Source organism: Gossypium hirsutum, chromosome D10 (assembly GCF_007990345.1).
Source record: "Gossypium hirsutum isolate 1008001.06 chromosome D10, Gossypium_hirsutum_v2.1, whole genome shotgun sequence".
NCBI classification, from domain to species: Eukaryota; Viridiplantae; Streptophyta; class Magnoliopsida; order Malvales; family Malvaceae; genus Gossypium; species Gossypium hirsutum.
The window spans coordinates 62,990,255-63,009,176 of NC_053446.1; the positions used below are offsets into that span (position 1 = coordinate 62,990,255).

At 32.0% G+C, this 18,922-nt stretch overlaps 1 protein-coding gene across 1 annotated transcript; it reads right to left on the minus strand.

The window, feature by feature from the left end:
• Positions 1 to 12,999: 12,999 nt before the first annotated feature.
• LOC107936445 (ankyrin repeat-containing protein BDA1) lies at positions 13,000 to 15,290 on the minus strand. The gene is made up of 2 exons (XM_016869171.2): positions 14,296 to 15,290; positions 13,000 to 14,208 (listed from the first exon to the last, which is right to left on the minus strand). The coding sequence occupies exons 1-2, from the start codon at positions 14,890 to 14,892 to the stop codon at positions 13,282 to 13,284; spliced, it is 1,524 nt and encodes a 507-aa protein (XP_016724660.2). The 5' UTR covers positions 14,893 to 15,290; the 3' UTR covers positions 13,000 to 13,281.
• Between the last annotated feature and the right edge of the window lie 3,632 nt (positions 15,291 to 18,922).

Below are 18,922 nucleotides of genomic sequence, written 5' to 3' on the forward strand. Positions count from 1 at the left end.
CCTGTAATATAAACTCATAGAGTATTGTTGGGATTACCAGTCCAGGCTAAATCCCCTGCAACAACAATTACTCTAATGAGCTTGGATCTGAATTACCAGTCCAGGCTACATTCAGACCCTAATTCAGATTACCCGTCCGGGCTAAATTCATTTTCCACATATGCTTCGGGAGGGCTATATCAAGATCACCCGTTCGGGCTAGATCTTTTTCACGCATATTCTTTGGGAGGGCTATATCAAGATAGAATCACCCGTCCGGGCTAGATCCTTTTTACCGTCAATTCCTTTTCAGAGATCCATCGAATTTTCCTTCCATTCAACCGGGATTTATTTTCTCTTTTCATTAAGAATATATCAATGTTTCGTCAATTTTCATACAATGAACATTCAAATCAAATTCATATCAATAACATACATTTCAAGCATTTAAGAATATAATTCAAGTTACACGGACTTACCGGGCTAAATTGCAAAAATATCAAAATTCAGGGATATTTTGGAAATTTTCCATTTTTCTCGAATTTCAACCGAAATCTTGATCTAAATTAATATTTCATTCAATTTATTAATTTAAATGATAAAACAATTCATTTCATGCAATTTGGTCATTTTTTACACTTTTACAAAATTACCCTTAAAATTTTACTTTTATTCAATTTAGTCTCTGAACCTAAAACATGTAAATTAGCTATTTTAAAATAAACTCATATTATCTGAATATTCACATATATTATTTTTCCTCCTTCTCCACTCCATTCCACATCCTTGATATATATATTACCACTATTTACTTGTTTACTCATAACAAGCTCTTCACTTGAGTTATAGTCACTAAATTAATTATATCTTAAGCTACAGAGCTCCGAATTGAGATCCGTAAATTTTCTATAAAACTAGACTCACATATATTCTTACCATAAAATTCTCAGAATTTTTAGTTTAGCCAATAAGTACAGTTTATTCTTTGAAGTCATCCCTATTCTGCTGTTTGACAGTTTCAACCCTTCTTCACTAAAAATTATTTATCTCTTTGTACAGAATTCAGATGATGTCCCCATTTATTTCTATTGAAAATAGATTCATTAAGGATTTTAAACATATAAAATCTAACCCATAATTATTTTTGTACAATTTTTAATAATTTTTCCAAGTCAGAACAGGGGAACCCGAATTCATTCTGACCTTGTCTCACAAAATTTATTATATCTCATAATACAATTCCATTACTTACACCGTTTCTTTTATGAGAAACTAGACTCAATAAGATTTAATTCCATATTTTATTCATACTCTAATTCGATTTCCACAATTTTTAGTGATTTTTCAAATTTATTCTATTGCTGCTGTCCAATACTGTTTCTTATAACTTATTTTACAATTTAATTCTAACTAAGTTTACTTACTTTCCTAACTCAATTCATACTTCTTTTCAATTCAAATTCCATCCAAACTCAAATTTAACTATTAAATTTTCAGAAAATTTTCCTAATTTCGAATTTTCCTCAATTTAGTCCCTACAACATAAAATTTATAGCTTACTTTTCAATTTAATCCTTTTATCAATTCTAACTTGAAATTCATTCAATTAAGTCCTTAATTCATATTTTTGTTCAACATAAACTATACTTGAGAACTCATAAACTTTCAATATGTCAACTTAGTTTCATCAAAACCTTGTTCTAAAGCTTTTAAAATATCAAAATTAAAAGAAAAGGACTTGATTGACTTACCAAAATAAGCTCCAAGCTTCAAATCTCTAATTTCCCCCTTGTTCTTTTCTCTCCCTTATTTTAGTTGTTTCATCTCTGTAACTTTCTTCTTCTCCTCTCTTTTTACTTTATATCTTATATATATATAGTTAATAATAATAAATATCTAACTAATAACTAATACATATATTACAAATGTATACAAATATTTTTTTTACACTTGTACTTAATCTTTATCTTACACTTGTCATGAATTAATTTCTTAGTTACATAAAAATCTTATAATTTAATTATTTATCAAATAAATATCTTTTACATAATGATAATAAATAATAATAAATATCTATTTAATAAACAATATGAATATTACACTTGTACATTTACATATTATTACACATGTGTTTTATCATTACCATCTATTTGTCATATTTTAATTTATTTAATAATAACAATAATAATAAAATAATAAAATGTCATTTAAAAATTCAATTAAAATATTAATAAACTAATATTTATTTATTTATTTAATCTAAAATATCTCCAACATCATCATTATTTTCTAGATTTCTCTTTCTTCTAATTGAGCATTTTGCCCTTTAGATCTTTTAAAATTTCATCATTGAGTCATCACTTAATTTAGTAAAACTATAATTTAGTCCCTCATAATTCTTCATCTATTCAATTTGGTCCCAATTCATCTATTTTTCCCTAGTTTCTAGATTATTCCACCCTTAAAATATTTACACTATTGGTCCTTCAACTTTTTTATATTTACACTTTAACCCCTCAACTTTTGAGTATTTACTCTTGGGTAACAAAACTTTTCTCACTTTTGTGATTTAATCCTTTCTTGAATTAATATGTAATAATATACTTCCCAATGTTGCCATAACTCAAAATTACCCTTTTTAGCACTTTATTTCCTTATTTTACTATATCAGAGATATTATCTTACTTTCCTTACTGTAGAAATTTTCGGGGTATTACATTATTTCCCTATTAATAGATGACACCAGGAGGGTTATTTACACAACTTTCAGATATTATTATTTTGACCGAAAATAGAGAGACTTTTATTCTCTAAGAATTAAATATATTTTCTAGAATAATGATTCTATCAGTTTCTATTTGAGAATAGATTTTCGTTTCCACACACAAAAAAAAATTATTTCTAGTTCTGTATTTGATTCGATTTATTCGAGCCCACACTCAAAGTAGCTCGTGGTACGAGAATAGTATAAAAATTGTTTGGTTGAAAGTCGGGAACGACTCTGTCTATCCAAAAACACAGGTGTGAATTCGGTCTAAAGTTTATTATTATAAATATCACAAATCGGGTTAATTTTCACAACTTTATTTTTTTTTGCTATGCAAGAAAACTATTTTTGAACCTGATTTTTTCAACAGTTAGTATCAGAGCGCCAAGTTATGCTATGTTTATAGTGTAAACCGAGATCAACATTCTCTCCTTCTTCATGAATGATTATATTTGATAAAATGTGGCATTCTTGTGATAGTATGCATGTTTAGGGGAAATGTATGCGGATGAATGTATGATATTATTTTATTGCTATGAATGATAAAGTAAATTTGCCAAAGTTGTGTTTCCTAGAAAATAAATATAATTTATTTTTATCTCGAGCATGTATATTTTAGATTGTGGGCTATCATCTTCACGTAAGATTTATTTTATTTTAGAATAAAACATGTGAGTAGGGAACGAAAATAGGAATTTCGTAACCTAAATTTTCCCAACGAAACTTGAGAACCGAGATAACGCAAATTCAACCCAGCCAAAACAGCAATGGCTGGAGGTGGTTCATTGAAAGTGGTCGGTGGTGGTCTGATGGTGATCGGCAATGGTGATGACACAAAAGCGATGGCGGAAAGACGACGACAAAAACGTGAACTGCTACAGCAGCAGAAGTCTGTGGTGACAAAATTGAAGACTCAAAGTATGCTTTGGGGTGAATTTTGTAATCTTATTTTTTATTTATTTTTGGCTTGTTAGAGTTGTGACCCAAATTTTTTTAAAATAAAATGCCAGTGGCAAGATGGGGGGATCCATGAGGGCGACTTCTATTAAAGTCATGACGACTTTATTGTACTAGAATCTATGAGTAAATAAATTTAAATTGGCTTATTTTGTAAAATTGCGATGACTAATTGATTTAATTCCCACTTGAAACTTCAACTATTTAATTATAACAAATTAATTAATAATTTAAATAAATTAAATTAATCATTAAGTTATCGTTTGTTCCTCATGAGAAAATGCATTCACTCCAGATAGTGATACATGCAATATGTTTCTCTATTTGTTGTTTTCATTCACTCAACATATCAATTCAAATGCAATCTATAAATGGTTGTGTTGAGCTAGCAAAGGGACGATTGGATATATATAATTAGGGCTCAAATAATTTAAAATTAAGTTCTAACTCTTCCCTATTAATTACAACATTTAGTCATAGAGTTAATCCACTAAAAGTACCATAACTAAATTCTCTCTTATTATGTACCATTACGAAAGCAACTGAATTCATATTTGTCTAATGACCTTGTCATATGTGTGTTGCCCTCATAGGATATCTTTTATCTCATTGGGTTAAATCTGTTCACCCAATATGATCATATTTTAGCTCATGATGATCACCGCATCTTCCACCATGAAAAAGCCAATTACTAATACATAGTAATTAAACCATTTTTTCTAGACAAATGACCCATGACAACGTTACTTCTCCATCAACCACGCTATGTCAAAGAGAAGATATCATTAACCATTCATTAGGCTATGAATTTCATTGTTGTAAGTAAACCAATGCCATGCATAAGTGTTATACACAATATACTGACTTTTGGCTCTATTACAAATTGAACTCTGGCTTTACGAGTTACATACACATAGTTAGTTACTTATTCAGGATTGAGGTAAGTCATACTCTGATGTATTATCAATCTAGACAATCGCACCTATGTCTCTATGTTTTTGGGAGTCATACGTTCCAGTACCTAGGATAAGATATTTCCCCAGTTAGACTTGATAGAAGACACAATAGTCTCTTGAATAATTTTGCTCAATTTTGATTCTTTAGACCATAGAGCATTTAGATTATCTACCAATATAGGTTGTCTCATATCATGATCCGACCACATGATGCAACTTAATATCAGTTAAACATTAATTAATCAATGAGTTAATATTTACTTATACATTTTGGTTTTCTTGCAAAAATCATTGAGGAATGTAAATGATGGAATTTTACTAAATGAATTTGTTCAAAAAATTACAAACATATATGACAAAGTAACTACACTAAAGACACTAGATCCTAACGAAAGAAGCACTCTCTATTTTTAGATTTCATTTTAGAATGACCGGCATAAGCTTATGGTGGAAATTGATAGCCAAATCATTTTGAATCCAATCAAATGGTTAAGTAAACATGTTATTTGTTATGATAATTGGAAAAATCTGACAAAAATCATATAAAAAAATGAATGGTAATATTATTAAAAGTGTAACATTTGAAGTATAATGTAATAGAAAAAATATTTTACAAATAGACAAAATATTAATTTTAGTTGAGATGTTACTTTAAAAATATATTAAAAATGGAAGAATTTAATTCAATTGTTATTATTATTTTGTTTATGTTCAAGTAAAATGAATTAAAATCATTAAAAATAAGAGTAAAATTTTTTTTTAAAAAAAAAGGTGATATACCTTCTAATTCTTTGGTATTATTGGGAATATAAGGTTACCTGCTTGTTAGTTGGATTATATTTTGTCCATTTTACTAAAAAATGACAAATTAATCCCGTTAGATTAAAGAGTAAACTACTACGGTTAAAAATTTCTTTCATTTTTACTCTTATAAGTTGGTTCCTTTACATTAACATGAGATACACATGGCGCGACACGTGTAACTGTTTGATTATTTCATCAGTCATACTTATTTTTAACTGTAAAAAAAAATTAACAAAAAGAAATTATTTCCTTTTTGATCCAACCTAAAAGAATTAAACAATTACATTGTTTTTAAATAATAGTTTAAGATTTGTTAGTTTTGGAAATTAATTCAACCATGGTGGACCTGCCTTTTATAGAGATTGACTTTATGGTAAGTTTGGCTAAGCATTTACATGAATGGCAGAATTAATAGTGAACCAATCACTACATGCATAGAGTGGCAATGACAGATAAGAGGTTTCATTTTTTGACGATGTCTACGTTTATTCCTTTTTTTCCCTCTTAATTATTAATTGTTTTTTAGTAAATTACGTCTCTTCTAATCATTTAAAATCCACGTGTATGAGCCTTGTAGTAATTATCCAGTTTTTAACAAATCAAATAATTAATTGCCAGCTCATCAATATTAATATCTAATATATATATATATATTTCAGAATGCCTAAATGGACAAATATAAAGCTTTGAAGGGTGAAATTTTTATGATTTGAAAATTTAAAAAAAAATTAAAATTCAAACTTTATATGTTATATGCTTAGTTATACTTGATGCTTCCTGCTTAGAAATGTAATCATGATTATAATAAGCTGTAATTTAGATTAGTTTTGAAGAACTGTGAATATTTTGTATCAAAAAAAAATTCATTACAGACTTTTTAAACCAACATTTTGCAGCTAAATAATTCATAAGTTGTATTGAAAAACCAATGCAAGCATTCGACTATTTGACTATTGAACAACAAATTTTGACAAGAGGATTTGAAACTGAGGTGTAGTTTATGTCAAAAATTTTGTACCGTTAAGTGTAAATTGTTTTTATTAATGGTGAGTGAGGATCAAATTGCATAAAAAATTAAAATTACTATGAAACCTTTTAAAGTCTCTCTAAGCCACAGATCATTTAACTATCTTTTAACTTTGTGACTCACACACATGTACCCCTCAATTTGCTTTCTTGCCTATAAATAATCTTTCTATGTTTCATTTCTAGTTCACAGAAAACTTGGGTCTTAATCATATCCCCTCTCCCTATTTGTCCCCATCTCTTGCTTTGGCTGCTTCCTTCTATCTTTTGTGCTTCAAAAAAGGAGGCAGACCCCCTGCCTAGTAGGTAAAGGACCCTTTTTAATCTCTAGATTATAGTTTCAATTTAGTTTGATTATAGTGCATTTTCATATCTGCGAATCTATAATTTTCTTTTTTCATTTGTACTTAAAAATGGGTGCTTTTGATATTCTTAAATATTGCCCTTAATCCTACCATTTAATCTTGGTTCATTTGAGTGTTCAATTCTCTCTCTCTCCTTTTAGGGGAATTTTTTTTAAGGATGATTTAATGTACTACAACTTAAACCTTTGCTTATAATCTTGTTAAAACATAGAAGACAATCAATGCACGACATAATCTGTACAAAATTATGATTGTATCATTCAGATCTAAGAACGTGTCATGTGTTGAACTGTGAGATGATTGTTGTCCCCACTATTGATTCTGATTCTAATGCATGTGAAAATGATTGATTCTAGTGCTGATGCGAAAAGGGAAAAGATTTGGGTGATTCAGTGTACATGATTCAAATATTTCTTTGTCAATATGCCATACTTTGTCTGAAATAACAATTATGTCTTTCAGATCTAAGAACGTGTCATTCGTTTGACAGATATGATCGTAACCTACACCTTAATTTTAATTCAATTAGGGGTAGATCCTCTCCCTCTTCTCCAAAGGGGAAAAAGTTAAAAGTTGACTTAATGTACTATAATTTAAATCTTATAATTCGTTGAGGGAAAACAATCATTGTATTTTTTGTTTTGTACAAAATTCCAGTTAGATCATTTTATATTTAAAAACATATCACGTGTTTTATATCGACACAATCAATTAAACTAAAATTAAGATTTTCAAAAATACATTTCTTTTGTCATTTTATTGCACCACCAACGATGTGGGCAAATGAAATTAAATAAATTATATTAGTTGTAGAAAAAGGGAAGTTACATTTTTATTTTTTATTTTTTTATAAGTGAGGAATTTACTATGTTAAGTGATAATAAATTGTTTATTTTAAGTTAATTAAACAAATTATATTAGTTGTATTTTGTTTTATATATTTAATTCAATTTATTTTTTTACATATTCAAAAGTATCATATTTAAAACTATATTAATATGCAATTAAATTGGAAACACACACTCAATCAAACTTTTTATAACAAATAACATAAACTTGGTTAAATATTTTATTATAACAAGTATAAAAGATAACAAAAATGATAATATATAAATATATGTACACTAAAATGGTTTGTTTATTTATTTTGAGCAGAAAAACATTTCAAGTAGTTCTAAAACAACTACTATATAAAATGGAGTGCCCATTATTTGACTTTAAAGACTTCAGTGAGATTGATGATTTTGACTTCATGGACAATGACAACGATATTATGGTGAATGAAGCTGCTATAAATTTCTCAAAGGTAATTAAGAAAATTATTTACTTATACTATACCTCAATTTCTTTAATAATTTAATGGTATATATGATGTTAATTATTGTTTTACTTAAGGGGATTGAGGACATTGGATCAGCCAGTGGAAGCAATAACAATCAACCTATAATAGATGAGCCAAACTCCAACCAAATTTTGCCTGCCCCTGCCAATGAACTCCATGAATCTCCATCAACACCTCAACCATCTCAGATGCCCAAAACATTGGTACATTATCTCTATATGTTGTTCATTTACTTCAATGCTAATGTCTTTGATTTATAACTTAAGCATAATTACAAGGAAAAGTTTACATTTCTCTTCATGGTTAATAACTGTGTTTACATTGCCACAGGTGGATACAGGAGTGGAACTTCCACCTCCATTAGTAACAACAAATGAGCAGACTCAACTCGATCCAATGAACGCCAATCTCAATACCTTCGGAGAGGTTACCCATCATAACAACTCAAACCCTTTGCATGATAATCATATTCTTGATTAATTTCTTCCATTACATTGATGTAATACTATTTTCTCTCCCTTTTTTTCTCAATAGGTACCACTAGATCAATTAATAGCATCACCTGACTTACCTAATGAATCTTTACTTCATGGTTGGAGCTCTGATTCGAACCTCAAGCAGCCAGTATCATTAGGGTTTGAAGGAAATAATCCTTCACTTCAAAATGATGATGATGCATGTCAAACAACATCACCTCCTTTTAGTCCTCTTATAATGGAGCGAACAAATTCATTCCCTTTGCCACTAGTAACATAGTCCAAACTCTATGCCTATTAAATATAAATAATTTATATTACGTGGTATGATTCTTAATTTATCTCTTATATTGTTCAGGAAGAAATGCTCCTAAAAGATGGAGTTTATACGACTCAACCGGTTTACTCGGAGTGTAGGGCTAACTCAATTGAAACAAATCAATTTAACAGACATATTGGAAGTAGCCTTCCAGAAGATAGAGTATATACAACTCAACCGGTTTACTTGGAACGCAGGGTTAACTTAGTTAAAGCCAATAATCTCAATGGTCATATTGGAAGTAGCCTCCCAGAAGATGGAGTTTATACAGCTAAACCAGTTGACTTGGAATGTAGGGTTAACTCACTTCAAAAAAATACACTCAATGGTCATGTTGGAAGTAGCCTCCAAGATAAGCTTCTAAGGTACGCACTTGATCTTTTTCTTAATTGTTTAATGAAATATTATTGAACTAACACTGAAAATTTTTCTATCATTGACATAGTTGTAGTCCTCAAAGGGAAGATTTAATGAATCCAAGCAGGAGGGTAACTTTTACTGATCAATTTCAACAAAATAATGGAAACAATAATTCCAATGACAACCATCAACCACTTGTGTACCTAAATTCGACCCCTCAAAGCTTAGTGAGTATTAGTTGTTTACTCAAAATTAGTCGACATTAATAAGTTCTCATTGTATAAGGCCATTATATGCTTTTCGTTTTGGACTGAGCAGACTGGGGTTGGACTTTTGCATGGAAGATCTACACAAGTCAACCGACAAGCACCGGCTTGGAACTCATATAAAGCAAATGACTTTTATAGGCCTTTGGCTTCATCAGGGTATCGAATTGATCAAACACAAACAAACTACAATAAGTCATTTGTTAATGAGTCATTTGTTTGGGTTTCAGGTCACAAGCTAATGAGTTCCAATCAATTGGCAATTCTGATTCTCAGCATTACAACTTCATTCAACCTAGACCTTCTACACTTTTAAGGTATTAAATATTTGTATAATACACATCAACACATGCCATTAAGGTCCCAGCGTAGCGTGATGTGACTTTGTATTTTGAACCCAGGTCCCAGCATCAGTTAAAAAATTCCTCACAACTGCTTAATCAAGTCCCCAATAGGCCAAATGCATCTGACTCGCTTCTCCAGCATTCCATGTTCACTAAGCATTCAATGCCTTCCCAGCTTATGTATTTTCATCATCTTTCTTTCTTGTTTTTAGTGTATCTTACAATGTGCAAATATAAACTTTTTGTTGTTATTTCTTTTGTTATTATAGGTCCCAAAATTTATCCTATCAACAACATGATCAAGTTTCAATGGCACCTGGAGCATATAATCCTCGAACTTATAGTACTAGATTGACCGAATCTTCCATGCCATTAAGGTACCTCTTATCTATTTTTCTAAATTTTAATATGAAATAGATAAATGAAGAGTGGCTCACCTTTTTTGTTGGATTTAGGACCTCAACACTTGCTCCTAATCGTCAAACCAATCCACTGGATGTATCGGATTTACGATACCGTAACTCTTTGCAACCAAGATCCTCCATGCTTTTCAATTCTAGGTACTTACTACTCTAAAAAAAAGTTGTTCGTTTAAGATGTTTGAGGTTTTCAACAGTATGATTCACAGGCTTATCTCTAACCCATTTTTTTCTCTTTAGTGGGAAGTACAACTTCCAAGATTTGAATGACTGTCATGACCATCAAAGTGACCAATTTAATTTGATGACAACTCAACTTGGTTCACAAGTTTCCAACTCTATGTTGCAAGATTCTCCAATGCATTCAGGGTTATTATTTGCTTGCTTTTAAGTGTTATTCAAATGGCATATGGAATCATTTTAATCATTATTAACCACTCTCTATTTTGAATCTTAGATCCTATCAGATGCCCCGTCATCAGCAAGCAAGCAATCAATTCTCGATACATGGTTTATCAAAGTTGCCCCATCACCAACAAGCAAGCAGTCAATTCTCGATGCCTTGTTTATCAAATCCAGACCTTTATAATTCTAAACTGCCTGAAAGTTCAATTCTGCAAAGGCCTCAACAACAAGAAGGATTGTTGAACCAACCTGCTAGGCCCATTTCCGCATATCCTCTCCCTGGGACTGGGACTGGGACTGGGACTGGGACTAGCACTGGGACCTCCATTTCAAGCATTGTCTTCAATTCATTACTTCAGAATGTAAAAGAAAAACCCTTTCTCGTTAAAAATATTTCTTGGAAACAATTACCCCTTTTTCCATTGAACAATGAATTATATGATTGCAGGAAACTGGTGATACTTCAACTTCTCAACAAGTGGGAACACCCCTAAGCAACTACAAGAAGGTATTGTCTCATCATCATTAAACTACAAATTTTTTTCTATTTTAAATATGAATTTTTTAATTGATTCAGCAAAGAGCTTCGAGACGACAACGACCAACCCTTGCAAGGACTAGATATGGATTGGGAGAATCATCATCATCATTCAAGCGATTCAGGGTATATTAATTTGTCCAAAATACTCAAATTTTGTTTTGAATTTTGTTCTAAATATATATATGATTTTTTGTGCAACATTCAAGAGTAGTTTCAAGCTAATACTTGCTAGATTTCATCAATCATAGAGAGAACCATCCTTACTGCCAATGCCACAGAGAGATCCATCCACAATGTCAATGCCAATGCCAATACTTGTACTCGATGCTGAACATGAGAATAGGAACCTTTTATCGATGCACAATGAAACCAACACTAGCTCCAATGCTAGCAACCTTTCTGGTCCAAGGTTATTCTACAGATTCCATTTTGTTTATCTTTGAAATCCTGAATAATTTTTCTCTTCAATCTTGAGATCCTTACTTAAAAAATGCCTTCTTGCTTTCAGGCCAATTTAAAATTCATTGAATGATCCATTATTCGAGGGGATTGAACTGCCTTTTGATCCTTATTTGAGGATGTTTGCTACCATGTAACATTCGGTAATTGTTTTCATTATATACAGAACTACACAGTATTGTCAGCATTGAAACCGATTGAATCCGATTTTGAAGCAAATTTCCGTCAAGATTGAAGATTCTCATTTGATTTCGTAGGATATTATCATGAGTTTTTTTATTTCTTTCAGCTATATTGTGTTTTGGATGTTTTTATTTTCAAGTATGAACTTATTTTCTAAAGAGGTGAACCTTATGATGAATTCTATCTTTTGATTTTTATTTTTCGCAATAAATACTTAAATCTTGTTCACAATTATGTGTGACTGATTCTTGCTTTCATATTTCTAGACTATTAATCCATATTTGATATGTTTAAATCAGAGGAGGAAAAGACCCTCTTTGAGAGTAGATCTTGTGTAATTGAGTGGAGTTACATGCAATTCTAGACATAGAATGACATAAATCTACTGGATTAGAGTCAAATTTAATAGGGAATCCATAGCACGATTTAATGCGATAATAGGAATTTTAATTAGAAAGAAAATTTAATTAATCAACTTAGAGTCAGTTACTCTTACTCTCAAAAGAGATATTAGCATTCTTTAGGAATTTCTACGGATCAAGATACTAAGTAAAGAAATTGCGTAATTTAGATTGATAGTGACAAATAAAATCTGGGTGAAAATTTTCGTAAGTATTGTTTCGCTTCTTGGTTATTACTCATTTATTTTTGTGATTTGTTCTTTGCTAGTGTTTGTTAGTTAATTAATTTAGTTAATTTTAGTTTTAATCAATCACTTGAATTTATCAGTTAAATAATAGAAAGACAGTAATTACTGGTATTTTTAGACTTCTTGGAGCGATATCTTTGTTCACCGTAACTAAACTATTAATTGATAAGTACACTTGCCTTAATAGAATTTTTAATTAATTTCGCGAGATATCATTATTATTTACTAAAGTTTACTTATATTACAATATATAAGTGATGGACATAATCATAACCAACTTATTTATATTTATTTAATTAAATAACTTATCCTTTAAATTTTAAAAATTAGAGACAAAAAGATTCCACTTTGGGATTGTAGGAAACTTCACAAAGAGGAAGAATAAACAACTAATACTTTGCCACAGGCATAAGCAACACATTCCCGCACTTAATTTTATCATTACAATGAATAATGCGATAAAAGGAAGCAACGCGCCACCTATGCTCCTCACTGAATCACTACTTTCCCACTACACAAACAAACAAATTGTCACTCACACATCACACAAATCACATGCAAGAGACTATAAGGCCTTGTTAACAAAAACAAACAAGAACCCATACAAGAGATGAAAGGGGACCAATTAACCAGCTGAAACGATTAAGAATTCAACGAAGATCACTCAAAAGAAGTCGGAGTACTTCAATATGGTTTCGGTATTAAGGATAGCTGGGACAAGAATAAAAGCAAAGATGATAAAGGAAACGATTTGCACGAGGACGAACATCTTTGTTTTAGGCACAAACCTACGGAAAACATAATGGGCTATCCGGTATGATACTAGCAGAGCTAGGGATGTTGACAAGCAGTAATTTATTATGCAGAGAGCACGATAGGACACGGGTATAGTAGTTTGAAGAGAAACCAAATATTGAAGTTTCCACGACCATGTGGAAACAGCAACTAAAAGCATGTAACAGGTCCCAAACAAGGAAAGGGTTATGAGAAGAAACAAGCTGATTGAACGACTTGGTAGGAGATATGCTGTTAACCCGATTGCTGCCCAAAAGGTTAATGTGCTGTATAACCAAAACGTGGATGATACGTCTATTAAATCTGACCAATTAATCTGATCATCGGCCGGTGGTGGAGGAGGACCTGGTAGGGGTGAAATGCTGTCGGTTGAATCTAAAGATGCGTAATACTTGATATGGTATTTCATGGATGAACTGTTATCAGCTTTCTTTGGAGGGCTTAAAGAGGCAGCGTAAGTGGCTGTTATAATTAGCACTGTCACTACTAGAAATGTATTACGCATCTCAAGCGGGATACCCTTTCTTCCTCGACCTGCCATTGTTGCAAATTTTTGAAAACATGACATCTTCGGCCTTAATGATTTGATGTGGATTGAAGAGATGGACTTATTAGGAAGCTTGGAACCGCTCAATCCTCCTGCTTTTCTTATCATATCTTTAACGGAGCCCTTATAATTATCCACTTGCCTTTCATCCAATGGACAGTCTGGTTGGATATCTAGAGCTGTGGATCCCTTCAAATTTTTGGCATTTATATGGTCTCGACGCAAGTGTCCCAGCAATACTTTCACCACCTGTTAATTAGAAAATTCATGTAAATAATCCTTTTATCATTTACGTATATACATCAATAATTGAGTCAACTAGCAAAATTAGCATACCTGAGGTGAGTTTTTGATAGCTGCAATGTGTAGAACTGTGTTGCCATCAATGTCTGCCCAACTAAGTAGTTCTTTCTCCCAACGTTGGGCAGCTTCATGGCGGCTCCTTATAAGCCACCCCACCAAGACTTGAAATGCTTCAAACATGTCGTTCTTTACTGCAAGATGGAAAACAGTCTCGTCTCGAACAGTCACATCTTCAACAGCCTCGGGGCAAACCTCAATGAACTTGATCAAAAGATCAACATCTCCAGTTTGAGCCACATGATGCAGAGGGGTCAAGCCTCCCCTTCCTTTAACACGGACAAGGCCTTCATCAAACTTGAGGAGTCGAAGCACAGCTTGAGTTCTGTTATTTTCCAGAGCCAAATGCATAGGGCTAAACCCAGCTTGATTTAACTTTCTTGCAAACGATGGCTTTAAGTTGATCATCTCCATCATAAAATCAACATGCCCAGCACTGGCTGCTACATGCAATGGAGTGTCAAGAAATGGAACATGATCAATACGCTCCAAAACATATGGATCTTTCTGAATTAGCTCATACAAGACATTAATGTTTCCTGTTTGTGCAGCCCCTATCATTCTGCAATCCATAGCTACGGGGAAGTGGAGATAATAAATTATGCAGCAAATTTTCAGGCCACTGAGAAATGATGAAATTTGCAGGAAAACAGAGAGAATGGAGACACATAATACAATATAAAGGGAATAGAAGCTATATTTAGCAAAATACACAGCAAAGCAACCACAATTTTATACATGACTTCAAACACGCTAGTCTGAAAAGAGAAACTTCTTGAAAGGTCGAAGGCAGCTTCCACACTCCAATTACGATTTGTTTAAAAGAATAGAAAATATATATAGGATCCATTTTGGTTTAATGGCAATGTTACTTTTTAAGTTTAGAGGTACATAAAATCGAAATGAAACCCAACATCCTTCACACCTAACTTAGAACAGGACAAGAACAAACAGCTATCATCCCCAGATCAAACACAAAGCAAGACAAGCCTACACATCCCAATCTCATTGTGCTTTGTAATATTTACCACAACTTACATTATTTTATACGTATGACTCAGTTCACCTCTCTCATATGTATAATAAATAAATAAATAAATAAATAAAGGCCTTTTAATTTAATTAAGGCACTTACGAATAGGTTAATATGCACATGGTGGAATTGCAAGCACTCGGAAATATCCAATGATAGGAGGCAGTGGATCCCCCGCGTACCGTACACATACTTTTTTTACATTGACACCACCATATTAAAAAAAGTTTTCAATTATATATGAGCCGGTCACCCTGCTAAGATGAAATTTTTTGTTTTCGTTTTTTTTTTCCATCTTTTACTTGTTAAATTAACAATTTTGAATCAAGGAATATGTCAAAGCTGCACATTTGGCATACATTCATATTGTTGACACCATTTTTTGGATGGAAAACGAGGTCGACTTGGGTTTTAAAAATGAAAACGAAAATGGGAGTCGCCACCAATCCTTTTTGATAAGGTGTGATTGGATCACCTCGAAAAGTGGTTGTTTTTAATAAACTGTTTGATTTTATTAAAACAACAAGTTTGGTCCACGAAATTCAGAAAAACGGGTTCGGGAGTCGGTTATGCACGAGGAAGGATTAGCACCCTCGATACGCCCAAAATTGGTACCTAGTTGATTACTTAATGTCTTAGTGTCGAAAAACTGAAAACTTTAAAGAAATTTAAAAATACGATCCTTGTATTAAAATGTTGAAAATTTTGGGAAAAGATGGTACGTTCCACGTTAATCGAGAAAGAAAGCATCATATCCAGTAAGTTAGGACACAATGTCTCGAATTCTCGATACGCGAATGAATGTAAAAAAATTACTTATTTAAAAGATGTTTAACTATCTTTAATTTAAAAAAGGGGATCAAATCCAGTAAGTTAGGACTCGATCTTTTCTTAATTTCCGAGATCATTTAAAACTTTGGTTAAAAAAACTCGCGTATTTAGATTTATCGTGAAAATCGAAACCCAGTAAGTTAGGGTACGACCTTCTCGAGTCTAAACATGAAATTTTGTTTATTCAAAAATCATAATTTACATTGAATGAAAAATAATTTAACGCGTAATAGTAGAAATAAAACACGATGTTAATGCTCGTAACAAAACAATAATGAATTCGATAATGTAAGTATGAATAATACGAGTAACAACAAATAAAAGATAAATAAATAAAAAACGAATTAAACACGCAAAAGAATAAGCAAATAAACTATTCGAATGAAAGTGGGCATAAATAAATAAAAGAAAGTAAACACCACGCGAAATAACGAAACCATAAAAGAAATAAAAATATATAAATACATGTATATATATATTTTAGAATTATGAAAACATAGAAAATATTTAAAAATATGTATACGTATATCTATGTGTAATAAAATACGTAGAAATAGATATAGGTATGTGTAAGTATGAAAAATGAAATATAAAAATATATTTATAATAACTTTAAAATGTATGTGTATATGTATTAGGAAAATGTATATATTCACACACAAAAAAAAAATATGTACATATATATATTATAAAAAGTATGCGTTTGTATATGTAAATATATAACAAGAATTTTAAAATTAAAAGAGTATAATAATAATAATAATAATAATATGAAATTTGTTAGGAAAATAAACAAAATAGAAAAAAGACTAAATTAAACATTAAAACAAGATTCAGGGCTCAAAACGCAAATAAACAAAAGCGGGGGGACTACTCTGAACATTCATAAAACATGGAGGGACCAGTAAAGGAAATTTCCCTTCCATTAAAATGACGTAGTTCGGGTAAGGATTAAATTGAAAACGCAAAAAAATTCTGGGTAAAATTCAAAAGATTAAAAGAACCTAATTTTAAAAGCATTAAAAAGAGGAAGGGCTAAACGTGCAATTAGTCATTCCGTCAAAAACACGCGGATCAACCTGGAGCGGGTCGGGTCGACCAACGGGTCAGGTCAAAACGGCGCCGTTTTGGTGCCTGAGAAGGCTGCCCAAAACGACGTCGTTTTGGAAGCCTATTTAAACTAATTTTTTTCAAAATTTTCATTCTTCCCTTCTTCTCCAAAAAAAAAACAAAAAATTTCTCTCAAGTCTCTCTCCCTTCCTCCGACTAGAGCCCAGAAATCGGCGAACAGGGCCGCCACGTCACCGCCGCGCCGGCCACCGTACACCGTGGCCGTAAAATTCAGAAAAAAGGTAAAAATTTTTTATACTTTCCTCTTTATATATATTTTTTAAATGTGAACTATTTTCATAGAAAATAAATAACAACAAAAAGAGTAAAAAAAAGAAAAGAAATGCAAAACGAAAATCACCTTGAAACTTAAAATTTTTTTATTGATATCTGTTTTTTTTTTGTTACAAAAACGGAAGAAGAGAACCCCCAAAATCTCATAGAAAAAAATAAAAAACGAGCCCCCTTTTTTTACATTTGTTTCGGCTTTTTAAAGCCTTCTTGTTACTGCTTCTGTCTTGTTCATTTCTCTCTTTGCGTGTTTCTGTTGTTTGCGTGTTTGCAGGTGGCGATAGGATGTGCGCGGCGCAAGTGGACGATGGGACGTCCGGCGAGGCAACGGCGGCTCTGGCAGAAGGCTAAAAGTCATCAAATGCAGCGTCTAGGGTTTCAGATTCTGAAACCCTAGGCAGATAATTTTTTAAAGAAGGTTGGCCTATTGGGTTATTGGGCTCGATCTGTTTAATTTTGGGTCTGCTGGTATGGGGTTTGATGAATTTCTTGGGTTGTATTTGTAAATGGGTTAATTGGGTTTAGTTTGTTGGGGCTGACTGGGTTTAGTTTGTTTGGGTTATGTTGTATGGGTTTTGGGTATTGGTTTTTGGGCCTTTAGATGGGTTAGGTTTGTTGGGTCTGGGTAGGTTTAGGTGGGCATTGGTTTGGGTAGTGGGCAAAATTGGGTTGTACACATATTATAGATGAAGTAGGTGATTCACATCATAATGTCAAGAGTCAATACGAAATTTGAGTCCATAAGAAATTTGAGAAATACAAAAAGAGCTTCCAATGATATCTCTGATATTAAAGTTGAAGGAACTTGATCTCTCTTGGTGAAGAAAAGGAAGGGATCTTACATTGGTGGCGGATTTGATACTGAGCCGGCTGTGGACCTCGATGAATGGTTGCCTTACTTATATAGGATTGGTGGTAGAGTCATGTGTAACAGGATATGACTAGACCTTACTAAGATGAGATCAACCATGCTGTAGATAGTTGGTGGCAAGATTTCTATAATGTGTACCGGGAAGCAAAGAATGTAATTGGGAGGGTTCCAATTGGATTTGATGGCGATTCCATAGGCAAGCCCTGGCTAGGTGAAGAAACGGAGGGTGTTTGACTGAATGGAGTGAAAAAAAAAATATGAGTTAGTCAAGTTGGCAAGTCTTATTTTATCATCCTATCTTGATTTGAGGTTTTTTTTTTTGCATTTTCTCAAGTGAAATAGAATTCAAGTTGACTTGAATCGAATCAAGTGAAATTGTTCGATTAAATTTTAAAAAAATTAAACATATCAAAATAAAGTTAGGGACGAAGCCAGAAATTTTTTTAGGGGGGAGCCGAAATCAAATT